Source organism: Somniosus microcephalus, chromosome 28 (assembly GCF_052327205.1).
Source record: "Somniosus microcephalus isolate GS21.2 chromosome 28, FLI_Smic_1.0, whole genome shotgun sequence".
In the NCBI taxonomy this organism is placed as follows: Eukaryota; Metazoa; Chordata; class Chondrichthyes; order Squaliformes; family Somniosidae; genus Somniosus; species Somniosus microcephalus.
Window position 1 is genome coordinate 32,534,128 of NC_141014.1, and position 20,840 is coordinate 32,554,967.

Genomic DNA, 20,840 nt, shown 5'->3' on the forward strand with positions numbered 1-20,840 from the left:
TCCCGCTAAATTTAGCGGAACGCTAATGGCGGCACTAGCCGTTAGCGCTGCGCCGCTACCGATTACATCATCGGTGTGCACAGCGCCTCGCTACTGCCCCGACCATGATATTTAGTTGCGCCCCCTGCTTTAACGCCGGACGCTATTTGCGACCGGTTCAGGGGGGCCTACCTGCGGCGGTAGAGGCGCTAATTAAAGGAGAGGTGCGGGGTGGCCATTTTTTTTGCTGGCCGCCTGCCAGCACATCTCCACGCTGCCGTCCCCGGCCTTCTGAGCCGCCCCCCCCCGCGGAGTGCCGACTGCGTTCCAACAGCCCGGCACTTCTCCTCGGTGCCGGGCTCTTTTGCTGGCACTCGCGATCCTCGATCGCGCTGCAGAAGGCCCCTCCCCTTTAAGAAGGGGAGGAAGGCCTGCAGTACCGCAGCGCGCTGTGCCGCAGCGCATGGCGCTGCGGCACGTTGCGCTGCGATATTCAGTTTCAGCGCCCCAAGAGGGACGCGGGGCGCCTCGAGCAGCGCCCCGCGTCCCTCTTGGGGTGCTCAAGCTGAACTTCCGGCGGGCACAACGGCTCCGATCGCAGCGGTAATTCCGGCTCATGAAGGGTTTAGATAGAGTAAATAAAGAGAAACTGTTTCCAATGGGTGAAGGGTCGATAACCAGAGGGCACAGATTTAAGGTGACTGGCAAAAGAGCCAGAGGTGACATGAGGAAAAACATTTTTACGCAACGAGTGGTTAGGATTTGGAATGCGCTGCCTGATAGGGTGGTGGATACAGATTCAATAGTAGCCTTACAAAATAGAATTGGCGAAAAAAATTGCAGGGATATGGGGAAAGAGCGGGGGAGTGGGACTAACTGGATTGCTCTTCGAAAGAGCCGGCACAGACTCGATGGGCCGAATGGCCTCTTTCCGTGCTGTACTGTTCTATGTATGGACATTGGATGAGGGTAGGGATGGTCTCAACAAAATTCCCTTCCCCACCTTCTCAGAAGGGTCTGTCCTGTGGTTTGGCTTGTACTGACAAATAAGTGAAAAACTTTCACCCTTTGGTTTCAGGAATGGTTCACAGTGTACGAGCATAACCGTCAGACCAACTGCACCATCTCTGATCTCATCATAGGCAACGAGTACTACTTCCGTGTCTTCAGTGAGAATATCTGTGGCCTGAGCGACAGCCCAAGAACATCAAAGAATACGGCCTTTATCCAGAAAGACAGTAAGTGACAGGATTACCTTCTCTCTCATCAGGTTGTTACAGTAGCAGCCAAATATCTCAGGGGTGGAATGCGCACTGCCTGGTGTGGGATAATGGGTCTGAAATTTGCCTCACAATGCTTTTTCCACCCAGTGTTGGCATTGACTAACCCAACACAGTCCACTGTAGCCTGATGTGTCAGCTTGGCTCAAGGGGTGGCACTTTTGCCTTCGAGACACAAGGTTGTGTGTTCAAGCCCCACTCGAGGACCTGAGCAAATAATCTAGGTGGCTACTTCAGTACCGAAGGAGTGCTTCACTGTCAGATGTGCCATTTCTCAGGTGAGCCGGCCTTATCTGTATAGGTGGCTGTAGAAGATGCCATGACACTTTTAGATGCCATGACACTTTTTTTTGGAAGAGTAGCAGGAAATCCTTCCTTTATCCCCTGACCAACACCACCAAAATAGATTAACTAGTCTCAATACTGTTTCTAGGACCTTACTGCCTACCAATAGGCTGCCATAGTTGCCTACGTAACAACGTTGACTGCACTTAGTAGCTGTGAAGTCCTGAGGTTGTGGACGTGCAAGTTCCTTCCTTCCTCCCTTAACGCTGTCCCTTAAAGCATTCCCATATCAAGTGCAGCACAGGTTAGACGCAAAGTTAAACTCCTTTGGGGGGGAAAATTGGCTCGTGCCCTTTGGGGTGCTAACTTCGGCGGGGCACTACTTTTAGCGCCCCGAAAATGTTAGCACCCCTGTGCCTGAAATTCAATGGTAGCGCCCCCAAGCAGGAGGCGGGGCCGCTACTGGAAGCGCTCTCCCTCCCTCTTGGGGCGCTCCCATTGAATATCATGGCGCTACGTGCAGCAGCGCCACGCGCGCCAGCACGTAGCGCCGCGGTACTGCAGGCCTCCCACCCCTGATTAAAAGGGAGCCGCCTAGCGCAGCGCGACCCGGGGCCCTGCTCCAGCGGGGAGCGGGGCGTCGGCAATAGAGCCCGGCACTCGAGAGGAGTGCCAAGCTGATCGATCACGGCTGGCTCCCCTGCAGGAGGGAGGCCAGAGGGGGCAGGTGCTGGCAGGCAGCTCGAAAAAAAAGGCCGCCCGGCACCTGTAGTGTATGTACCCGTCTACCTTTAAGAGAACTATTGTATGTAACCGTCCACCTTTAAGAGAACTACTTTAGGTGTTGCACTACTTTGTTGACTTCTGTATACTGTAATACCGACGGTGACCACACCGGTATATAAGTGCTGTGTCAGGATTTATTGGGCAGATTCGTCCCGACCTTCGAATAGTAAAGTCCTGTTTTAAGTTACTCTGGTAGTCTGTGTATTAATTAACTAAACAACCCACAGACTTTACAGTGGCGACGAGTCCGATCGTACCCTGCGGCAACAATACTTCCGAAGCAGTTAACGAGCGTCGAGAAGAGGCAACCGCCCTCGTCATTCTGCTGGGAGAAAACTCGAGTCTGCAGAGCTGGAAAGGAGGAAGAATTCAGAGACAAAGACTTCCATCAGCAACAGGCACTGACTGTCCCTTCTGCCACGGTGAAGAGTGAGCCGATCAGCACGAGAAGCAAGCCGGCCACGGTGACTGTGAGTAAGGGAAAAGTAAACAGAATAACCGGAGGATAAGGGCGGTGCACTCGACCACAGTCGAGGGGGAAAGGAGCCGGACAGAAGTCGGGCCCAGAGGCGCTGAGACTGGGGCAGCGTGGAGCAAGGAAGCCGCGGTACAGACAGGCTGGGGACGCAACGGCGTCGTGAGACAGCTAGACCGCGACCGGCGAAAAAGGCCGGGCAGCGACCGAAGCCACGAAGCGCTGCGACCGGGAGCGTAGGCGCGGGAAGATATAAAAACTCAGCCACAGCCGGGGAGGGAAGCACCGGACTGCGAGAGGGCTGGGAGGCGCGATTGGGAGCCGAGCGAGCGGGAGAGGCAGAGCCGACCAAGGGAGACTGAGCGAGAGCCAGTCCAGCGGCTGAAACTGTTCGCCGTCAACGGGGTGTACCCAGCGCCGGTAGAGCCGAGCGAGCGGGAGAGAGACAGAGCCCGAGCAAGGGGAACTGAGCGAGAGCCAGCCCAGCGGCTGAAACTGTTCGCTGTCAACGGGGTGTACCCAGCGCCGGTTGCCCTGCCGAGAAAAGGGAAAGCACTGAAGCCGACGCGCAGGCTGTGAACCTGAAAGCCAGCGGCCGTCGCCCGTGGGGGAAAGTGTACCCCTCCCGCCAGGGGAAGAAACGCGGGAAGCCGCCATTAGGCGGAGAAGAAGACAGAAGCGGGGAACCGCCATTGAAGTGGGCGGGGAGAGAAGATAAGCGCGGGAAACCGCCATTTTCGCGGGAACCGCCATCTTGAAGAAAAAAAAAGAAAATTTAAAGAAATAATCCGTGGTGTTATCAGGAAGAGAGGAAGATGCCTAAGCGTGGTAACATCAACGATTTTAATTCCGAGGTAGAAGACTGGGCCACGTATGTGGAACGCATTGAGATCTATGGTGAGGCCAATAAAATAGAAGAAGATGACAAAGCTATAACCTTGCTAAACTCGATGGGCGCGAAGACATACGGGCTCTTGAAGCATCTACTAGCACCAGCTAAACCGGCGGATCAGACTTTCGATGATATTGTTGCTGTCCTGAAGGATCATTTTAACCCCGCACCACTGATGTTAGTGGAACGATCCAAATTTTACGCGAGAACGCAACGGAAAGAGGAAAGCAACGCGGAGTACCTGATTGAACTGCGTAGGCTAGCGAAACACTGTCAGTTTAGGGAAAATCTGGCAGAGGCACTCAGAGACAAATTCGTGTGCGGAATGTTGAAGGAAGAAACACAAAAACGACTGCTCGAAGAGAACGATCTTACACTTGATAAGGCTGTCCTCATTGCTGCATCGAACAAAGCCGCAGCGAAAGGAACGGCGGAAATGCAGCTAAAGGCAGCGGCACTCAGTGTGCAGCAAATTACTTCGGGTACAACGAAATGCTATCGTTGTGGGAAGACAACACATGACCAGAACCAATGCTGGATTAAAAACCAGGAATGTAGGAAATATGGCAAGCTCGGTCACATAGCTAAGGTATGCCGGTCAAGAAAGAAGACCAACAATAATGAGTCACCACAAAAGAGGTACAGAAAGGTACATGAGGTGACTAGGAAGAGTCCGGAAGAACAGAATTCGGACTCACACTCCAACTGCAAGGAACTGGATAGTCTGAGAATTCACAATGTGAGTAATGAAGCTGACCGACAAGCTATCTGGATCACACTACAGATTGCAAAAGTCCAAGTGAAAATGGAAGTGGACACCGGATCGGCGTTGACGGTCATGAATAAGCATGATTATAAAAAGTTATTCAAGCATATTCCCCTACGGGATACGGAACTAGTATTGCAGACATACACGGGGCACAAAGTATACCCCATCGGAAAGATAGAAGTCAAGGTGAGATACAAGGACAAAGATCACCAAAGGATGGACCTGTATGTGTTGCCTGAGGGAGGTCCACCACTTCTGGGATGGGAGTGGATCAGGAAAATAAAGATAGACTGGCATTCACTAAACACCATGACGGTAGATTCCGGAAAGGAAGATGTCAAACCTGAACGGTTGTCCAGAATATTGGACGAAGCTAAAGAGGTATTCCAGCAAGGACTGGGAACACTGCGAGGAATTAAAGCAAAGGTTAAGATTGCAGAACATGCAAGCCCAAAATTTTTCAAAGCCAGATCGGTACCTTACGCGATACGACCTGCTGTGGAGGCAGAACTGGAAGAACTTGAACGATCAGGGGTACTGTCAAAAGTGGACTGGAGTGAGTGGGCCACGCCCATTGTTCCCGTCATGAAGTCTTCACCAAGTAACAAGCCAGGGGGACCGGGGAAGGTCCGCATCTGCGGAGACTTCAAGATCACAGTGAATCCGGTGCTTCACACGGTACAATACCCGCTTCCGCGGATTGAAGATATCTTTGCTTCGTTGGCTGGAGGGAAACACTTCACCAAGATAGACCTGGCACAGGCATACTTACAAATGGAAGTCGAGGAAGAGTCGCGTCAGTACCTCACCATCAACACACACAGAGGCTTGTATCGTTATAATAGACTGGTTTTTGGGGTAGCTTCGGCTCCAGCAATTTGGCAGAGGGCCATGGAGCAGGTATTACAAGGAATTCCAAGCACGCAGTGTTACTTAGACGATATCCTGATTACGGGAGAAGACGAGGAAGAACACCTCACAAATTTGAAACTGGTGCTCACTAGGTTGAAGGAATATGGCCTTCGAGTTAATCGCAAGAAGTGTGAGTTCTTCCAAAAACGGATCTCGTACTGCGGTCATGTCATTGACCGAGAGGGGCTGCACAAGCCACCTGACAAGATAGAAGCTGTCGTGAAGGCCCCCGCTCCGGAAAACGTATCACAGTTAAGATCATTCTTGGGGTTGATTAATTATTATCACAAGTTTCTGCCGAATCTATCCACGGTGCTGCATCCACTGAATGCTCTGTTGCGGAAAGAAGTACCATGGAAGTGGAGTGAGGAATGTAAAAAGGCCTTTCGCAGAAGCAAGGCGTTGATTACCTCTGAAGAAGTGTTGGCTCATTTCAACCCAACGTTACCTCTTCGTCTAGCTTGTGATGCTTCCCCCTATGGAATTGGAGCAGTACTTTCACACAAGTTACCAAATGGCTTGGAAAGGCCAGTGGCATTCGCGTCCCGATCATTGACCTCCGCGGAGCGAAATTATGCTCAAATAGATAGGGAGGCCCTCAACCTTGTGTGGGGCGTAAAGAAATTCAATCATTACCTGCAGGGCAAGAAGTTCACATTACTGACAGACCACCAGCCGTTGGTGTCCATATTCAACCCTAACAAGGCCGTTTCCACCATGACAGCGCAAAGGTTACAGAGGTGGTCCGTGTTACTTGGGGCACACCAATATGACATCGAATACAAAAGGTCCAAACAGCATGGAAATGCTGATGGGTTATCGCGCTTGCCATTGCCGATAGTAGAAGAAGCGACTACAGTGGACCCGGTAGAGATGTTCCACTCATCCATAGTGGAAATTCTACCAGTAACAAATTCGATGATCGAAAACGAAACAAGAAATGACCTGACTCTCTCACGAGTCTATGATTTAACGGTGGAGGGATGGCCAGCACAGGGCGAACCAACGCTGCCAGCATTTTCGCAGAGAAAAGAACAGCTGTCAGTGTGTCGAGGAACCCTGATGTGTGGATCTAGAGTGGTGATTCCACCCAAACTTCAACAGAAGGTGTTAAAGGAGCTGCACGAGGGACATCTGGGTGGAGTGAAAATTAAGAACCTAGCAAGAGCATTTGTGTGGTGGCCAGGCATTGATGGGGACATCGAAGAAATCACTAAGAGCTGTCTAGGATGCCAGAAGGTCCAAAACGCGCCACCACAGGCTCCTCTGCATCCATGGGAGTGGCCCTCATCTCCTTGGCAAAGGGTACACATCGACTTTGCTGGTCCATTTATGGACTCAATGTTTCTAATAGCGGTGGGTGCACACTCCAAGTGGCCGGAGGTAATAAAGATGTCCACCACCACCACGGAAAAAACCATCACAGTGTTAAGGACCATGTTTGCTAGGAATGGGCTGCCGGAACAGATCTGTTCTGATAATGGACCGCAATTTGTGTCCGAAGAATTCAAGAAATTCTTAAAGAGCAATGGGGTTAAGCACTACACGTCAGCCCCATACCATCCCACCTCCAATGGATTGGCTGAAAGGTTTGTCCAGACCTTCAAGAAGGCCATAAAGGCCATGGGTAATGAAGCCATTAACTTACAACATAAGGTGGATAGCTTCTTGTTGGCGTACAGGAATGCAACACATGCGGTCACAAATCAAACTCCCGCCATGATGTTTTTTAATAGACGACTAAGATGCCGGCTGGATTTGCTTAAGCCAAACGTCAGAAGGGACGTAGAGAACCGGCAATTCCAGGGCATGAATGAAAGGCCAACTAGATCTTTTCAGATAGGTCAACAAGTTTTGGCCCGGGACTACCGTACCGAGAAATGGCAGCCTGGAACTATTGGAAAAAGGCTAGGGCCGTTGATGTATACGGTGGACATTGGGGACAGTATAATAAGGCGCCATGTTGACCAGATCATAGGGTCAGCCACAAATGGCCAACCTACTCCACCACCTTACACGGTTAATGTTGAGACAGAGATACCCAGAACACCTACCTCCGATCTGGTAATACTGGAATCAGATGAACCTGACACTGTCCTTCAAGCCGAATCGACCTTGCCAGAAGCACCTACTACCCCGCCGGGAGTTACGACACCACCGAGGCGTTATCCGGACAGAGTCCGGAAACCTCCAGAGAGACTGAATCTGTGAACTGTCTTGCATAAAGTTGTATATATGTTATAATGTATGTTTAATGGGGAATCAGTATGTTGTAAGCTAAAAAGGGAGGATTGTAGTGTATGTACCCGTCTACCTTTAAGAGAACTATTGTATGTAACCGTCCACCTTTAAGAGAACTACTTTAGGTGTTGCACTACTTTGTTGGCTTCTGTATACTGTAATACCGACGGTGACCACACCGGTATATAAGTGCTGTGTCAGGATTTATTGGGCAGATTCGCCCCGACCATCGAATAGTAAAGTCCTGTTTTAAGTTACTCTGGTAGTCTGTGTATTAATTAACTAAACAACCCACAGACTTTACAGCACCGGCCTTTAAATTATCGCAGCCCCGGCCGCAAAAACGCCCCCTGACCCTGTCGGACACAGCGTCCGGCGGTAGGTCATGGGGCGCGAGCCAAGTTTGTGAGTGGGGCGCTGCGCACGGTGATGACATCATCGCCGGAGGCGCAACGCCGCGGGGCGTTACCGGCTACCACCGCCGCTAACCTCCCGCTGAATTTTGCACGAGGCGTTAGCGGCGCCGCGCCTCGGGTCGCTAACGGGAGGCGCCAACGGACCAAATTTTTCCCCCCTTGTCGCCTGCCTGAAAAAATGTGCCTTAATTTCAGCCCTCAGATGGCCAAGGTGATACCCGAGATCAGGTTGATCTTTATGCAGTCTGTTTCGGGAACTAAATTTGTCTCAAAAGCTCCCAAATATTGTGTCCCTTCCCCTTTCACCTTTTAAGACTTAATGCTTCATACAAGAGAAATTCTGCTTGAGATGGTATATTTGATTTCGATTAAAACAAGATCCTTGCCCTCCAAAACAGCACAGGTTGAGCGTCCCAAATCCGGAGTTCCGCAATCCGGACTCCGGGACGATTGGTGGCAGGGATCCGGAATCCGTTAAATGTTCCGGAATCCGGACACCTTGAGGGATGCTTACCATAAACCGGAAATAGCGCAACCTGGGCCCAGGCATTTCCGGACTTGGCACGTGTTTCTGGTGTCCGAGGGCCGGAAGTATCGCAACCTGGGCTCGGGCATTTCTGGACTTCGGACATCAGAAACACGTTCCGAAGTCCGGGAAAACCTGAAAACTGGCTTGGCCTCAGTCCCGGGGTTGCCGGATTCGGGACGTTCTACCTGTACCACAAAGAATTTGGCTGCGTGGTTATACCATGTAACTGTACAAGTCCTACCATGTATTGGTGTACTATCACACTATGCCGTGAAGCAGTGGGATGTGGGTTTGCATGCACCGTTCCAGACATGTGGCACGTACGCAGAAATGTTCCTCCCCACCCCCACCGAGTTGGTGTATTTTTTTAATTCATTCATGGGATGTGGACATCGCTGGCAATGCCAGCATTTAGTGCCCATCCCTAATTGCCCTTGAGAAGGTGGTGGTGAGCCGCCTTCTTGAACCGCTGCAGTCTGTGTGGTGAAGGTGCTCCCACAGTGCTGTTAGGGAGGGAGTTCCAGGATTTCGACCCAGCGACGATGAAGGATTGGCGATATATTTCTAAGTCAGGATGGTGTGTGACGTGGAGGGGAACCTGGAGGTGGTGGTGTTCCCATGCGCCTGCTGCCCTTGTCCTTCTAGGTGGAAGAGGTCGCGGGTTTGGGAGGTGCTGCCGAAGAAGCCTTGGCGAGTTGCTGCAGTGCATCTTGTAGATGGTACACACTGCAGCCACGGTACGCCAGTGGTGGAGGGAGTGAATGTTTAAGGTGCTGGATGGAGTGCTGATCAAGCGGGCTGCTTTGTCCTGGATGGTGTCGAGCTTCTTGAGTGTTGTTGGAAGCTGCACTCATCCAGGCAAGTGGAGAGTATTCCATCACACTCCTGACTTGTGCCTTGTCGATGGTGGAAAGGCTTTGGGGTGAGGTCAACCATGGCAAGTGGAGAAAAATACTAAACAGCGTTGGAAAAAAAAAGTCAAGTCGAGTCTTAATTCTTCCCTGTCTCCCTACACAGGCAAAACTTATGTGCCACCACCGTACAAGGAGTATGACTTCAGCCGCGCACCAAAGTTCACACAGCCTCTGTTGAATCGTTCTGTTGTAGCAGGTTACACAGCAAAGCTGAGTTGTTCTGTACGAGGCAGCCCTAAAGTAAGTATCTTAACTAAGACAGTCGGTTCTAACCATATTACTGGTTCAGCTGTAATATTCCAAAGGAGCCCCCTCTTTCCTGTTCACTCTCATTGTTCGAATGGAGCAAACCACTTTTTCAATTCAATTCAATTTTATTTGTCATATATGCAGCAGACGTGTATACTGCACAATGAAATGTTGATTTTTACGAGTCCTCCCAACATTGGAATAAATATGGCATAACAATGATAAAAATACTAATAGAAATACAGTAATAATAAATAAAACAACAGTAATAAATAATAATAAATTATACGTTCATGAGTCTTATGGCCTGGGGGTAGAAGCTGTTTCGAAACCTGCTGGTACGAGACCGTATGCTTCAGTATCTCTTACCGGACGGGAGCAGGGCGAAGAGGTTGTGGCTGGGGTGGCTCGCGTCTTTAATGATTCTCAGGGCCTTCCCCCGGCACCTCTCGGGGTCGATATCCTGCACAGCAGGTAGTTTAATTCCTATAGTATGTTGTGCAGCTTTCACCACCATCTGTAGAGCCTTGCGGTCTGTGGCGGTGCAGTTGCCATACCAGGTCGTGATGCAGCCGGACAGATGGTGCACCGGTAGAAGTTGGTGAGAATCTGGGGGGCCATTCCAAATTTCTTCAGTCTCCTGAGGAAGAACAGGCGTTGGCATGCATTCTTCGTTACGACGTCGATGTGATGTGACCACGTTAAGTCCTCCGTAATGAATACACCCAGGAATTTGAAGCTGCTGACCCTCTCCACCTCAGCCCCTTCGATGTAGATTGTGGTGTGTCCCTCCCCCTGCCGCTTCCTGTAGTCCACGATCATCTCCTTTGTTTTGCTGATGTTGAGGGAGAGGTTGTTCTACTTACACTTCTCATCAATTCCGAGTATATAACGTTGCAATGGACCAAACCACTTCCAATTCACCCCTAATATACAGAGTTCCACTGGAGGGAACTCCTCTCATTCATTTCCATTGTATAGAATTCCAAAGGACCAAATTAAAATGCTGTAGGTGAAGGGTCAGCTTTTATCTGTTCTTGGGATGTAGGCAGTGTTGGCAAGGCTACATTGATTCATGCAGTTGTGCTACAACTTGAGTGGTTTGTCAGGTCACTTCAGAGGGCATTAAGAGTCAACCATGTAATTAATGTAGGCCAGACCGGGTCGCTTCCCTTCCCTCAACGACATGTAATGAATGAGTTGGGTGGGGTGGGGGGGGGGGGGTGTTTTGACAAAAATCTGGCAGCTTTCCCCAGTAATTTTCTCATTTTCAACCTGTGAGGTGACCTCTTGAACCGGATCAGCCGCCATCAGTGGAAGGTAAATCAGGCGGGTTCTATAACAAGCAGATGATCTGCTCCACCAGCAGCTTCGTGCCCGGGGTGACGCAGTTGCAAATTACCCCCCCCCCCCCCCCGCTAGTTTTGCCACAGTGGGACTTGAACTCGCGACCTCTCTAAGTCGCTAGTCCAGGATCATAACCACTAGGCTTATTATCATTCCGATATTCGGTTCCACCGACTTCAACAGAACTCAATGCCGGGCGTGTCGGCAAAGGTGATTCTGCCCGGTTTGCGTCCAGTTTTCACCCCCGTTATCCGGTCATTCATCTCATCGCTGTTTGTGGGATCTTGCTGTGCGCTACACTTCAAAGGTACTCGATTGGCTGTGAAGTGCTTTTGGGGGAAGGTCGTGAAAGGCGCTCGATAAATGCAAGTTCTTCCTCTCTAGCCTGCCTTGCTGCTCAACCCTGCCGCAGCTCGCTGTGCTTCTCAACCTTGATGAGCTGTAAACCCAGTTTTATTTTCCCGAATGCAGCCAAAGATCACCTGGATGAAGAACAAAGTGGCCATCATAGACGATCCTAAGTTCCTGATGCACCACAACCAAGGCGTCCTGACGCTGCAGATTCGCAAGCCGAGCACCTTTGATGGCGGAAATTACACCTGCAAGGCTATAAACGACCTGGGTGAAGATGAGGTGGAATGTAAACTGGAAGTGAGAGGTACACGGGCTACATTTGTTCTTTTTTTGCTTCGTGTGGTGTTTCTGTCCTCTAGCAGCTCTGCCGGTGAAGCCAATGCCCAGTGCACATATACTCTGAATGGAAGTAGGCTTGGTGCTCTGGAGGAGCAAAGGGGTTTTGGGGGGTGGAGGGGGGTGGTGTGGGGCAGGGGGCAGATTTACAGGACAGTGAAAGGCAGCCTTTTAGATTGATGAGGCTGCTTTTTAAAAAAAAGCTAATGGAATTCAAGGTTTTACCACAAGAGGCTTAAAATATAAAAGCTAAGAGCGAATGATGAGCCGATATAAAACCCTAGAGTACTGTGTGCAGTATTGGGCTCCACACTACAGGAGGGATAGTGAGGCTTTAGAGAGGATACGACACGGGTTCACTAGGATGCTGCCTACTATGAGGATATAAAAATACAAAGGAAGACTTAAAAAATTGGGTCTTTTTTCATTAGAACAATGCAGGGTATAGAAAGACTTGCATTTCTATAGCGCCTTTCACGACCACCGGACATCCCAAAGCACTTTACAGCCAATGAAGTACTTTTTGAAGTGTAGTGACTGTTGTAATGTGGGAAACGCGGCAGCCAATTTGCACACAGCAAGCTCCCACAAACAGCAATGTGATATTGACCAGATAATCTGTTTTTGTTATGTTGATTGAGGGATAAATATTGGCCCCTAGGACACTGGGGAGAACTCCCCCTGCTCTTCTTCGAAATAGTGCCAGGGTGTAATGAAATGTGTTTGGCTTGCCTGTATTCGTTTTGCACTCATGTATATTACCCTCCCCCACACGGTGTATAGTTTCACTTCCTCTTTCCTGACTAACCTGGAATGTTCCAGGTCTTGGCTCTTGGCTCCACCCCTGACTTCTCTTACATAAAGATCCCAGGATCTTTATGACTCATTCCTGCGAGCCAGTCAGTGTGTTGAGATGTTAGCTCTGATCTTAGTGATTAAAAGCCAACTTGTTAAAGTTTATAACTTCTAGTTTTGTGGTTATTGAAGGCACATCAATTTTAATCACTAAAGAATACTAGGATGGATCGACTCCTAAAACCAGAGCGTCTGGACTTGGATCCACATTCTGCTGAAGCATCAAATCAATTTGGACACTGGCTCAAATGCTTCGAACTCTTCGCGAGGGCCTCATCCGCTAGCGAGGTAGATAAACTGAGTCTACTGACTACTCGCGTTAATCATCGGATTTATTCGTTCATCCGGGACGCCACCTCTTACACGGAGGCCATCACTATCCTGAAGGCCCAATACCAGAGGCCAGTAAATGAAGTGTACGCCAGACATCTGCTGGCTACACGCAGGCAGCGACCTGAGGAATCAATGGACGATTTCTTACAGGGCCTAAAGGACTTGGTCCGGGACTGTAACTGCAAGGCCGTGACGGCCAACGCGTACTCTGACAAATTGGTCCGCGATTCCTTCATCACGGGCCTCAAATCGAATTATATCCGGCAGAGACTGCTGGAGAAGGAGGCCCTGGACTTAAAAAAGGCAGTGGCCACTGCGCGATTGCTGGACGCGGCCCAGAAAAACTCTGACTCTTATTCTTCCGGCCATGCGGCCCTCACCGCCTCGTGCGCGCCGAGCGGGCCGCCATCTTGGAATCAGCCATCTTCCCCATCCAGGTCTCAGACCAGCTCTACACCGCCGGAGTCCCCACACAGAAGTTCACCCAGGAGTCCTACTACAGCGGTAATGTCTCGAGGCCCGAAATGCTACTTCTGCGGCCAGGCCAAGCACCCCAGACAACGATGCCCAGCGAAGGACGCTACATGCTTCAAATGTAAGAAAAAGGGGCATTTTAGCAAAGTCTGCAGGGGGAATCCGATTTCCAACTCCGTCACCGCCTCGTGCGTGCCGTGCGGGCCGCCATCTTGGGATCCGCCATCTTTTCCCGACTCAACGGCCGCCCAGGGCCCAACAGTGGCTTCGATCACGGTGGATCAATCCAGGCCACACCTGTTGACAAAATCCATGATGGACATACAGGTAAACGGGAATTTAACGAAATGTTTAATTGACTGTGGGAGTACCGAGAGTTTTATCCACCCTAGCCTGGTACGGCAGCACTCATTAACGGTAACCCCTACACGGGGCAGAATTGCTATGGCTGCTAAGCCCCACACTTCGGACATTTTGGGCTACTGTGTGGTAACACTGACTGTAAAAGGCACGGACTACAAGGATTTTAAACTCCTCGTGATGCCAGAACTCTGTGTTAATGTAATCTTGGGCCTGGACTTCCAGTACCACCACGAAAGTGTCACGCTAGCATATGGCGGGTCCCAGCCGCCACTCACAGTCTGTGGCCTATCAACCTTAAAAATCAGCCCGCCCTCTTTATTCGCTAATCTCGCTCCGAACTGTAGGCCCATAGCGACCAAAAGTAGACGGTACAGTCTGGAAGACACACTTTATCAAGACGGAAGTGGACAGACTCCTGCGGGAAGGCATTATTGAATGCAGTACCAGTCCGTGGCGTGCCCAAGTAGTCATAGTTAAAAATAGCGAAAAGAAACGGATGGTAATTGACTACAGCCAGACTGTTAATATTTATACCCAGCTGGACGCCTACCCTTTACCCCGCATATCAGAAATGGTCAACCGGATCGCGCAATACCGAGTCTTCTCGACTATCGACCTCAAATCCGCGTATCACCAGCTCCCCATTAGAACGGAGGACCGCCCATACACCGCCTTCGAGGCGAACGGACGCCTCTACCATTTTCTCAGAGTGCCCTTCGGGGTAACAAATGGGGTCTCGGTCTTCCAACGTGAGATGGACCGCATGGTTGACGAGAATAAACTACAAGCTACCTACCCCTATCTGGACAATGTCACTATCTGCGGGCACAACCAGCAAGACCACGATCTAAATCTTGCGAGATTTAAAAAAACTGCCCTAAAGCTGAATCTAACCTACAACGAAGACAAATGTGTCTTCAACACAACCCATCTCTGTATCCTCGGCTGTGTGGTGGAAGATGGGGTAATTGGACCGGACCCTGACCGATTACGCCCCCTAAAGGAACTGCCCCTGCCACACAATCCCAAAGCTTTAAAAAGGTGCCTGGGATTTTTTTCGTATTATGCCCAATGGGTGCCCAATTACTCTGATAAGGCCCGACCCCTCATTAAATCAACGTCCTTCCCACTATCAGCTGAAGCTCGGGAGACTTTCACCAGTATCAAACAGGACATTGAAAGGGCTGCACTGTGTGCAGTGGACGAAAGCATTCCCTTTCAAGTCGAAAGCGATGCGTCAGACTTTGCCTTAGCTGCGACCCTCAATCAGGCTGGGAGACCTGTGGCCTTCTTCTCCCGAACCCTTCAGGGACCTGAAATCAGGCACTCTTCTGTCGAGAAGGAGGCACAGGCTATAATGGAGGCAGTGCAGCACTGGAGACACTACCTAGCCGGCAAACGTTTCACCCTGCTCACCGACCAGCGGTCGGTGGCTTTCATGTTTAATAACAAAGGGGGAAAATCAAGAATGACAAAATACTCAGGTGGAGGATCGAACTATCCACGTTCGACTATGATATTATGTACAGGCCGGGAGCCCTTAATGAACCCCCAGACGCCCTATCGCGGGGAATGTGTGCCAGCATTCATACGGACAAATTACAGGGTCTCCACAACGACCTCTGTCACCCAGGGGTCACCCGACTATACCATTTTATAAAGTCCCGCAATCTGCCCCACTCCATCGAGGAGGTCAGGGCAATGACCAGAGCCTGCCGCATCTGTGTGGAATGCAAGCCTCGTTTCTACAGGCCTGACCGTGCACACCTTATCAAAGCCACACGGCCATTCGAGCGCCTAAGTCTGGACTTCAAGGGACCCCTTCCCTCTGCCGACCATAACGTATACTTCCTCAATATCATCGATGAATATTCCCGCTTCCCCTTCGCCATTCCCTGCCCAGACATGACCAGTGCCACGGTCACCAAGTGTCTCAGTAATCTATTCTGCATGTTTGGCATGCCGAACTACATACACAGCGATAGGGGGACGTCATTTATGAGTGACGAACTGCGCCAGTTCTTGCTCTCGAAGGGGATAGCCACTAGCAGAACCACTAGCTACAACCCCCGGGGTAATGGGCAAGTGGAAAGGGAGAATGCTACTGTTTGGAAGGCTGTCACGTTAGCCTTAAAGTCAAAAGGCCTTCCGACCTCCCGCTGGCAGGAAGTCCTCCCAGACGTGCTCCACTCCATAAGGTCTCTGTTATGTACAGCCACTAACACTACCACTCACGAAAAGATGTTCGTTTTCCCCCGGAAATCTACCTCGGGCATATCTCTACCCGCGTGGCTGACGTCTCCGGGGACAGTACTATTGCGGAAGCACGTGAGAGGCCATAAAACGGACCCCCTTGTGGAAAAGGTACAGCTCCTCCATGCAAACCCTCAGTACGCCTATATCGAATACTCTGACGGGCGAGAGGACACTGTTTCCATAAAAGACCTCGCTCCCTCGGGGAGCGGAGAGAACGATGAGAGACTACCAGAGGAAGACCTACACCAAAAAGAGACAGGACGCCCAGAGGTATCAATACCCAACTTTAACCTGGAGGACACTGCAGATAACCTGGAAGACACTGCGGAGGCCCGGACAGCGGAGGAACCAGAATCCACTCCCCTAGAGGCACCCCAACCGGCTTTGCGCCGATCACTGAGAACCGCAAAACCTCCTGACAGACTCACTTATACCAACTTTTAAGAAACATCACCCCGATGGACTTAATCTAAAGAAGGGGTGAATGTAATGAAATGTGTTTGGCTTGCCTGTATCCGTTCTTGCCTGTATTCGTTTTGCACTCATGTATATTACCCTCCCCCACACTGTGTATAGTTTCACTTCCTCTTTCCTGACTAACCTGGAATGTTCCAGGTCTTGGCTCTTGGCTCCACCCCTGACTTCTCTTACATAAAGATCCCAGGATCTTTATGACTCATTCCTGCGAGCCAGTCAGTGTGTTGAGATGTTAGCTCTGATCTTAGTGATTAAAAGCCAACTTGTTAAAGTTTATAATTTCTAGTTTTGTGGTTATTGAAGGCACATCACAGGGGATCTTTTACGTCCACCTGAGAGAGCCGACGAGGCCTCGGTTTAACATCTCATCCAAAAGACGGCACCTCCGACAGTGCAGCGTACTCTCGCCTCTGAGACAGAAGGTTGTGGGTTCACGTCCCACTCCAGAGACTTGAGCACAAAAATCTAGGCTGACGCTCCCAGTGCCAGTGCTGAGGGAGTGCTGCACTGTCGGAGATGCTGTCTTTCAGATGAAACGTTAAACCGCGGCCCCGTCTGCTCTCTCAGGTGGATGTAAAAGATCCCGCGGCCACTATTTTGAAGAAGAGTAGGGGGGAGTTCTCCCCAGTGTCCTGGGGCCAATATTTACCCCTCAATCAACATCACAAAAACAGATTATCTGGTCATTATCACATCGCTGTTTGTGGGAGCTTGCTGTGCGTAAATTGGCTGCTGCGTTTCCTACATTACAACAGTGACAAGGGCAGACGTCGATGACGAAGTCCAACAACGCCTTCAGTGTGCCAGTGCAGCCTTCGGTCGCCTGAGGAAGAGAGTGTTTTAAGACCAGGACCTCAAACCCGGCACTAAGCTCATGGTCTACAGGGCAGCAGTGATACCCACCCTGCTGTATGCCTCAGAGACATGGACCATGTACAGCAGGCACCTCAAAGCACTGGAGAGGTACCACCAACGCTGCCTCCGCAAGATCCTGCAAATCCATTGGCAGGATAGGCGCACCAACGTCAGTGTTCTCGCTCAGGCCAACATCCTCAGCATCGAAGCTCTGACCACGCTCAATCAGCTCCGATGGACGGGTCACATTGTCCGCATGCCCGATACGAGACTCCCAAAACAAGCGCTCTACTCTGAGCTCTGGCACGGCAAGAGAGCCCCAGGTGGGCAGAGGAAACGCTTCAAGGACACCCACAAAGCCTCCTTGAAAAAGTGTAACATCCCCACCGACACCTGGGAATCCCTGGCCCAAGACCGCACAAAGTGGAGGAGAAGCATCCGGGAAGGCGCCGAACACCTCGAGTCTCTTCGCTGGGAGCAAGCGGAAGCCAAGCGCAAGCAGTGCAAGGAGCGCACGTCAACCCAAGCACCCGACCCACCCGCCCCTTCAACCACCGTCTGCCCCACCTGTGACAGAGACTGTAGGTCCCGCATTGGACTCATCAGTCACCTGCGAGCTCATTTTTAATGTGGAAGCAAGTCATCCTCGGTTCCGAGGGACTGCCTAAGAAGGGAAGAAGAAGACAACAGTGACTACACTTCAAAAGTACTTCATTGGCAATAAAGCGCTTTGGGACATCTGGTGGTCGTAGAAAGGCGCTATAGAAATGCAAGTCTTTCTTTTCGAGTGTTGTGGGGCTGTGTAAATCACTTCCAGGTAGAGGTTCAGGCGGAAACTATTTCAAGATTAGATTGGATGTGTGGATCAAGGAAAAGAAGTATGGGAACAGGGCGGGTAAATGTGAATAGAACTAGTTGCTCGTGTGCTAAGATAAATGCCAGCTGATGCTGTTGTCATTGTCATCTTCACCCACAGGCACTTTGCAGTAGAAATCACTTGATGGCAATCAGGAAGAGCCACACTGGCTGATTTCCCCGCCCCCCCACTCCCCTCCCACCAAGCCCAGGAGTGTTGAGGCCAATTCTGTCTGGGATGCGATCAGCTGACTGAACACATGTACCTGCTGGTAGTGTGTAACTTTATAGATACCACGACCAATATTCCCTTAAAGTTGTGCCATCACGCGGCCGCACAATGATCTAAGGGTCCTGTGCAGCCGGCTCAACTGCGTTCTAACGGCAAAAAACGTGCGGTAATTTGAATGGACTGCGCAGCCCCTTAAAGGGGCTGGGCATCGCCCAAAAAAATTAGCAGGAACGTTGACCGTGATGTATCCAGTTTTGTAAACTCTACGGATGACGATGATATCGAACCATCTTTTTCAGGTCTGGGAGCTGGGCTCAAATCCATTGGCTCAATTAGCAACTTCAATTAGTACATCTATTGCGTCTGTAATTATTGAATCGTTCTTGAACGGAGTAAAAGTAAATCAGGAGCCGTTCCAGTTTGCTGTGTAAGGGAGGATAAGGGAGGCTCAGGATGGGACAACCTGCCAATAAACACTGACTGGGCGCTCAGATGAAGAATGGGCGAGGTAATGGAGGGTGGCCTAGTAACTCAACAAGAGTCAACACCATCAGGACAGGAGGGAAGAACATTACAGTGACCAGAATCAAACCTATTTTCTGTTTCTCTTTATGTTACAGTTCCTCAGTAAAGCGCTCCCAGTGAAATGCAGCAGCACGGTAAGAGGAATCTTTTCGTCCCATTCCCTGACAATGACCGTCCCTTACACGTCTTCAACTGAATTTATGATTAGACTGAATTTTTTTTTTTTTAAAAGGGACCGCAAGCTGTCACTGTAATATTAAAAAATATTGATCAGATGCCACTAGCAGGCCCGTCACACCTGGTCTTTCAGGAAGCTGAGACTCTTCAGCTTGCATTGATCGATGCTGGTCACATACAACGGTCATTATAAAACCTCTCATATCCCATTTGTGTCTCTTTCATGTCAGTCCCTTGGTGTGCTCACCACAGATCTGCGTGATCTGATTTCAGAGCATAATATAAACACTGCATCCCTTGAACCACCACATTCGAGTCAGTTTACTTAACAATGTAAACCCTCCATGCCTGGATCGGTACTTGGAGCGAGGCAGGGTAGGCTGTCCTTTGAAAGCCAGTCCTGTTTTCGATATGTTTTTGACTCAGCGAGCGCTGGCCCACCCAAAAATTTTATAGACTGACTCCTGCCCCCGGCAGTAACGGGATAATCAGTCCTGTTACACACATGTTCCTGACAGGGCCAGTACTGGGATAATCAGTCCTGTTACACACATGTTCCTTAGTGGGCCAGTACTGGGATAGCGAGTCCTGTTACACACATGTTCTCGACGGAGCCAGTACTGGGATAGCGAGTCCTGTTACACACATGTCCCTTAGTGGGCCAGTACTGGGATAGCGAGTCCTGTTACACACATGTTCCTGACAGGGCCAGTACTGGGATAGCGAGTCCTGTTACACACATGTTCCTGACAGGGCCAGTACTGGGATAGCGAGACCTGTTAGACACATGTACCTGACGGGGCCAGTACTGGGATAGCGAGTCCTGTTACACACATGTTCCGGACGGGGTCAGTACTGAGATAGCGAGTCCTGTTACACACATGTTCCGGACAGGGCCAGTACTGGGATAGCGAGTCCTGTTACGCACATATTCCTTAGTGGGCCAGTACTGGGATAGCGAGTCCTGTTACACATATGTTCCTGACAGGGCCAGTACTGGGATAGCGAGTTGCATTCTATCCAAGTCTGATAAGAAACATCACTGTTATCTATCCTGACATATTTTTGTACCAAAATTGGTGTGTCCCCAGTAACAGTAGATTTTCTAACTTAAATTATAAAATAAATTTTTGAAAGTGGTGGTGCTTGTGGACCTGACCTTTCACCCTGTGACCTGCAGGCAGCTTCTATTCAGTTTCCCAGAATGCATGGCAGCCGTTATCTTCACGCAGCAAAGGATGATGGGAGCGATGCCAACCTCTCCCCCCCCCCAAGATGGATACGGCGACTTTTGACTGTATTAATACTGAAAGCAGTACTCTGTTCTTCTGTTTCATGTCACCCGTATATATTTTTAGTGAAAATAAAATGGTTAGACGATGTCTTTGGTGGATATTTCTTTGGTCTTGAAAATATTTGAGCAGGTTACGCATCAGTCTGGTAAATGAGGTGGCTCTGGACTATGGCGGTTCAGTTACATCTGCTAACTTGTTGTTGTAGGAATTTGATGGATCTTTCCCCCCCCCCCGCCCCCACCTCCCCCCCGTCTGTTTCCAAGTGCCAATTCTCAAGGCTACCTCCCAAGCCACATAATTGCGGGAGTGTTGAGGGACGGGGCTCAGAGAATAGCTCCCATCAAATCTTATAAACGTTAGACCTCATTACTTTGGAATG

General features: G+C 50.2%; 1 protein-coding gene across 3 annotated transcripts in view; it reads left to right on the plus strand.

Annotated features, from left to right (window-relative positions):
• mybpc2a (myosin binding protein Ca) overlaps nt 1–20,550 on the plus strand; it is a 112,057-nt gene extending 91,507 nt beyond the window's left edge. For all 3 annotated transcript variants that reach the window (XM_085969737.1, XM_085969739.1, XM_085969738.1), the window contains 5 exons: nt 1,058–1,217; nt 9,582–9,718; nt 11,546–11,732; nt 19,085–19,123; nt 20,347–20,550. In XM_085969737.1, the coding sequence (XP_085825863.1) occupies nt 1,058–1,217; nt 9,582–9,718; nt 11,546–11,732; nt 19,085–19,095 (495 nt within the window). In that variant the 3' untranslated portion in view covers nt 19,096–19,123; nt 20,347–20,550. The remainder of the gene's footprint in view (nt 1–1,057; nt 1,218–9,581; nt 9,719–11,545; nt 11,733–19,084; nt 19,124–20,346) is intronic.
• The last annotated feature ends 290 nt before the right edge of the window (nt 20,551–20,840 follow it).